Source organism: Rhinatrema bivittatum, chromosome 8 (genome assembly GCF_901001135.1).
Source record: "Rhinatrema bivittatum chromosome 8, aRhiBiv1.1, whole genome shotgun sequence".
Taxonomy (NCBI): domain Eukaryota; kingdom Metazoa; phylum Chordata; class Amphibia; order Gymnophiona; family Rhinatrematidae; genus Rhinatrema; species Rhinatrema bivittatum.
This window is the reverse complement of record NC_042622.1, coordinates 134,436,324-134,442,644: the sequence shown is the minus strand read 5'-3', so window position 1 is coordinate 134,442,644 and position 6,321 is coordinate 134,436,324. Positions and strand designations below refer to the sequence as shown.

The 6,321-nt window shown below is 44.9% G+C and overlaps 1 protein-coding gene across 1 annotated transcript; it reads left to right on the top strand.

The window, feature by feature from the left end:
* Positions 1 to 312: 312 nt before the first annotated feature.
* LOC115097852 lies at positions 313 to 4,908 on the top strand. The gene is made up of 2 exons (XM_029613967.1): positions 313 to 554; positions 4,006 to 4,908. The coding sequence occupies exons 1-2, from the start codon at positions 416 to 418 to the stop codon at positions 4,614 to 4,616; spliced, it is 750 nt and encodes a 249-aa protein (XP_029469827.1). The 5' UTR covers positions 313 to 415; the 3' UTR covers positions 4,617 to 4,908.
* The last annotated feature ends 1,413 nt before the right edge of the window (positions 4,909 to 6,321 follow it).

Sequence of the window (6,321 nt, the reverse complement as noted above, 5' to 3'; positions counted from 1 at the left end):
TAGGACAGCCCCTTTAGTTCAATATTGTAATGCAGGTGAGAGAGCTCGTTTATTCACAAGTTCCGTGGGGAGGAGGCAGGGCGTACAGAGTAAGTTACCCAGAGGTATTCAGGAGAGTTCAGGGTTTGATTTAGAGCAGGGTATGTTAAGGGAAGGGAAGCAGGTTATTGAGGATAGGGATATTGGTGACATGGGAAATTTTGGAGGATGGCCAGATTGGTATGGTAAGGAGTCATGCAGGGGTATGGTGCCGAGTTCGGGTCCAGTGGGGTTGTATGGGAGGGAGGGGCATAGAAAGGGGGGTAAATTTCCTAGCAGGGGTGGTTTTGAGGGCAGAGTAAGGCATGAGGTGTCAGAAGGGAGTTTAGGTAGGGAAAGGGGGGCATCTTTTCTTGCAGGACTTGACGATGAGGTGATGCCTGGAACTTCGAGTCAAGAGGCCTGGCGGGACAGGGAGTTTGCAGGACCGATGACAGGTCAAGACAGCGGTAGTTCCAGAAGGGGAGGATGGCATTCTGCATCCGGGCAAGAAAAGGAGGTTCCAGTGGAAGCAGGTGAGAGAGAGTCAAAAGGTAAAAAAAAAGGAAGGTTAAAAGAAAAAGAGAGGGAGTATCATCCAGTTCCTCATCTAGTTCAACCGATTCATCAGAGGACTCCTCTGATTCGGGGCCAAATTACAAGGAAGTATTGTGGGAGGGGCCTCAGCATGGGGTAGGGCAATCAGCGGGTGCTACATTAGCGGAATTGTGGGAAGGAGTACCGAGAAAACTCCGCAGACGCATTCGCAAGAGGAAGTATGTGAATATTTTTAGGCTGTTGGAAGGGAGAAGGGGATCTAAGAAGAGTAGAAAGAAGGATAAGAAGAAGAATAAGAAGTCCGGAGGCCCTCGGGTAACTAAGAATATAGTGAATTGGGTGAGAGGATTTTTGCGTTTGGCCAGTGTGGTGGGTCATTATGATCCATCGCAATACGGAGCGTTGCTGTCATATGGTGACAGCATACTTGGAGCGTTCCAGGATTATGAGGGTTGGGCATGGCTCAACTACGACGAAAAATTCCAGGATAAGATGGAGGGCAGTAGAGTAATGTCTTGGGGTTCACAAGATATCAACTTGTGGTTAACCCAAATGACAGGCAAGGGGTCCAGGGGTTTCAAGAGTGTTGGACAAGGTAATAGTAGTTTGGGTGGCGTTGCAGGGGCTAGCGGGGTAAGTGGGGCAGTTGGCTCCTTTCGTGCTGGAGGACCAGTTAGTAAAGGCAATACAGGAAGTAAGGCAACCGCAGGAGGGAATGACGTTTGTTGGCGGTATAACAAAGCAGCCTGTTTATTCCCAGACTGCAAGTTCCGACATGCATGTTCCATGTGCGGAGGTCCACATTCAGCCTCTAAATGTGCACAGGGTGCAAGCGGAACTCATGGCAGAGGGGGAAAAGTTTAAGGATTTGAGCAGCAAGGCTGACTCGCCAGTGGCTTTGCATGCCATGCTATACTGGTTGAGGCAGTATCCTAAGAGAGAAGTGGCTAGATTCTTGTATAAAGGGTTCTTAGAGGGTTTCGTCATCCCGTACCAGGGTCCGGGAAAAGGGGAGGGGGGAAGGAACGCAAAGTCTGCTATTAAGCATGCTGGGATTGCTAGGGAAAAAATATGGGCAGAAGTTAATTTAGGGAGAGTGGCAGGGCGGTTGGTATCGCCGCCATACGTCAATATGCATTTGTCTCCGGTTGCAGTAATCCCAAAAAAGGAACAGGGTAAGTTTCGAATGATTCTGAACTTATCGTACCCAAAGGGCAGGTCAGTGGATGATTTTATACCTAAGGAGTTTTGTTCAGTGCGTTACGCATCCTTCGTCGAAGCAGTTAGTTTAGTTAAACAGGCGGGAAAGGGAGCATTGTTAGCAAAAGCAAATATAGAATCTGCTTTTAGGTTGTTGCCTATACATCCTAGCAGTTTTCCTTTGTTGGGGTTCCAGTTTGAGGGTCAGTATTATATAGATAAGTGTTTGCCAATGGGTTGTGCAGTGTCGTGTGCATTTTTTGAAGCGTTTAGCACATTTTTGCAGTGGGTTGTTGAGCAGAGTACAGGCGTGGGAGGGATGTTGCATTACCTAGATGATTTTTTCTTTGTGGGACCAGCTAAGTCAAATTTATGTCAGAGGCTATTAGATGGTTTTTTGGAAGTAGCTGCTGCTTTCGGAGTACCAATTGCGAGTAATAAAACAGAGGGCCCAGTCCCTAGGCTCATCTTTTTGGGGATTGAACTAGATTCGGAAGCTTTAGAGTCATGTTTGCCAGAAGAGAAAGTTATGAGACTGAAAGGGTTGGTGCAGAGGGTACGCAGGGCTTCTAAGGTCACATTAAGGCAGATGCAAGCTTTAATTGGGGCACTGAACTTTGCGTGTCGAGTAATTCCTATGGGAAGGGCGTTTATTAGACGGTTATCCAGTACCACGGTGGGGGTTAGGGCCAGTCATCACTATATTAGGGTGACACGTAGGGCAAAGGACGAATTAGGTGTGTGGGAGGTTTTCCTGGAATCATTCAATGGGGTATGCATTATGCAGGGTGCGGAGGTATCAAATTGGGATATAGAGCTTTTCTCAGATGCAGCGGGAGGGTTGGGGTTTGGAGTATACTTTCAAGGTAATTGGTGTGCAGAGAGGTGGCCAGAGGAATGGAGGGATGAAGGGTTGATTAAGAACATCAATTTCTTGGAATTATTCCCGATAGTAGTAGCACTGAGCATTTGGGGAAAGAAGTTAGCAAATAAGAAAGTTTTATTATGGTGCGATAACTTGGGAGTGGTGCAGGTGATTAATAGACAGTCAGCGAAATGTCCGAGAGTGTCAGAGTTGTTGAGGGAGTTAGTTTTCCTATGTTTAAAATGTAATGTAACTATTAGAGCGAGACATGTGCCAGGCGAACATAATGTAATTGCTGATGCACTTTCTCGTTTCAAGTGGCAAGAATTCAGAAAGCTAGCGCTCAGAGCAAATTTGGAAGGGGATCCGTTCCCAGCACACCTGTGGCAACTGGGCCGGGTGAGGCATGGACGCTGATAAGGAAGTCACTGGCACCGGCAACATGGGAATCGTATTTGAGTTGTTATAGGGTAGTGACCCAGTATTTGGAGACAAGAGGATGGACGGGAGGCCCTGTGGAGGACGGGGTTTTAGTACAATTCATATTGTGGGCAAGACATAGGGGATGTTTGTTGACATCTGTGCATTTGTACATTGCAGGGTTCTCTTTTTTCCAAAAGTTAAATGGTTGGGGAAATCCGGCTACGAGCTTTATGGTCAAAAGGGTTTTGGTAGGGTGGAAAAGGGAGAGGGGATGTATGCCAGATAGGAGGCTTCCCATCAGATATGAGGATCTGTTCGTTATAGTTGGGCATTTGGGAATGGTGTGTTGGTCAGATTATGAGGTACTGCTGTTTCAGACAGCTTTTGTGCTGGCATTCTTTGGTGCAATGCGAGTTAGGGAGCTAGTGGCAAATTCTAAAAAGAATGCAGAAGGAACAGGACTCATGGTAAAGAACGTTTGGGTGGGTAATAGGGGTGTGACGATTTGTATACATCATTCAAAAGTTGACCAGCAGGGGAAGGGTCATTTTGTAACTTTGGAGACAGCAAGAGATAGGCGGGTGTGTCCGGTGCGAAATATCCAGAATTTCCTGGAGGTGTGACCAAAAGTGGGGGGTTCCTTTTTGGTGCATAAGGATGGATCGCCTTTGACGGTTTATCAATTTGTGCATGTGTTAAAAAGAGTGATAAGTATTTTGGGATGGAAGACAGAGTGTTACACCTCGCATTCGTTTAGGATAGGTGCGGCGACATCGGCGGCTGAGAGAGGATTATCTAAGGAAAAAATACAAGCCATAGGACGGTGGAAGTCGCAAGCTTTTTTGTCCTACGTAAGACAGGGTTGGTAAAAAAAAAAAAAAAAATTGGAGGGGGTGGGTGAGATTTAAGATAGGAGGTATTAACATTGTGTTTTCTTACAGAATTGCGGGTGCGACGGGGGGATCAGGAATGTGCCTGGGTCGTGGGCCATTCTTTCGTGCATTGGGCCCATCACAGAGCGGAGAGGAGGCCATATGGATCGAATCTCTACCTGGAAGAGCTGCAATGGAGCATCAAATGGTTTAGTTGGCGGGGAATGAAGTGGGACGGATTATTAACTTTCTTGCAACAGTGTGTTATGGAGAATGGGGTGCCACAAATTTTGTTAATACATTTGGGGGGGAATGATATTGGCAAGTGGTCATATAGGGAAATGGTGTCCAAGATCAGGAAGGATTTTGCGACCATTCTGAATGGGATGCCGCACACTGTGTTAGGGTGGTTGGACATAATTGTGAGGTATCAGGGTTTAGATTCCCCAATCTGGTACAGGGGAGTTCGAAAGATGAACAAGCAAATTGGGAAGTGGTTGGAGAGAGAGGGGGGGTGTTGGGTGAAGCATGAGTGGTCCAGGGAAGTTATTCCAGGTTTATTTAGGTCTGATGGGGTGCATTTGTCGGACGTTGGTATCGATTTATTTAATAACACGTTGCAGGAAGGATTAGAGCAGGTTATTGCCAGAATAGAGGGCCGCAGTGGGGGGGAACAATGACAACGGAGGTTGTTATTGTTCTATGGCGGAAAACCCGAGCCCTAATGTTGGTGATTTGATTGTATTGTTAAAAGGTATGCGGGGGGGGGGGGGCAGAATCTTGTGTAGCGTGGGGGCTGCTACATGAGATGGCCAATGAGCAAGAGGGGGGCTGATGCTCAGAGGCCCTGACGCTTACTCACGCTGGGACGCGTGGTAAGAGATGTGGAGGACACAGGCAGAGCTCTACCACTGGACGAGGTGGGGGGCATGTTAAGAACAATGTTACAAAGGGGTGGGGGGGGATGTTTAGCTTTGTATTAATGTTTAGGGGGCTTGGGTCTTGTTGAAATAAACTGCGGCCTTTATTTAACCAAATAAACAAGAGGTGTGTCTTTTTGGAAAGGATGTAAGGGGGAGGGGGAGGATGGCAAAAGGAAAAGTGAGTCTTGCCTCTCCCAGTTATTGTTGTGAATGACACAAAGGAAAGATAAGAGTACTCTCTGAACAGAAATTACAAAGATATTTTGTACAAGCTGCGTTCTTTGTCCCCTGCTGGTCCACCGACCTTTCTTCTTTTACTGTCACTTTTGGGTCCAGTAGGGGCCCAGAAGAGAAAAAGAATTGCCATTTCTTGCTGGGCTCTGGCAGGAATGGAGAACAAGAGCTGTGTCCTGGGCCCAGTGGGTAAAAAAAATCTGCCTTGTGAACTATACAACTTGTGCATCCTCCCCTTCCCCATACAATTAAATATGCATTTATAATATATTTTACATGAAATAAAGACATTAAAAGGACAGTCTGAGATTAAAAAAAAAAAATTTATATCACTTACAACATGTATTTACATGCACTGTTGTGGTGCCAACCAGAAAACCCTACAAAAAAGTAGAACAAAGAAAAGACATTTGAAATCCATATGGTATTAAGCATATTGTAGCATGTTCAGTGTGGGCAATGAGTAAAAGATTTATAATAATAATATAATAACCTCCCAGCATGCAAACAGTAATAACCCTACCTATGAAAAAGCATCAGTGCTAATATTATACCAGGCCCTAAAACACCAAATACCCCTCCTATAAGGAAAATAGAACAAACCAGTTTGCTTTAGACCCCAATACATAAACTACATGCTGGCAGAATTCCTCACCTCATTCCTACAAGTAGAATACAGACAGACACTCACCAAATAGAGAATAAAAAGACCATACCTATAAACTGAAATGTGCAGACAAAACTGAACTGGACTCCAAAACAAGCCAAACTCTGTATTCAGTAAAACAGAAAAACATTCCTCAGAAAAACATAAAATAAAATCAAGAAATATAAAATGAATAGTAATACTAATAAAAATAATATATATTTAATAACAGCTGAAGAATAGAATAACATCCAACAATTAAAAACTCATAAAAATGTTCCAAAAACATGCAATAATTAAAACAGATAAGGATAAAAAAAATCCCTTGCTCTCCATACCTGGGAACTTTTGATTTTCAGGTCTTCAGATTTTCTTGGATTCGCAAGAGGAGAGAAGGGTGATTAGTGCTCATAAACTTTCTCCTCTCTCTCTCATTATATACACATACACTCTTCCCTCACTCTCACATACTCAGTCTTACACAGACACAACCCATAGGCAGTTTCTCACTCTCACATGCTCAGTCTTACACAGACACAACCCACAGGCTGTTTCTCACTCTCACATTCTCAGTCACACAGA

Coding starts and splice junctions, on each gene's coding strand:
- LOC115097852 (XM_029613967.1), top strand. CDS start 416: ATGCCTGGAACTTCGAGTCAAGAGGCCTGGCGGGACAGGGAGTTTGCA. Junction 555..4,005: donor GGAGGTTCCAGTGGAAGCAG/GTGAGAGAGAGT, acceptor GTTTTCTTACAG/AATTGCGGGTGCGACGGGGG.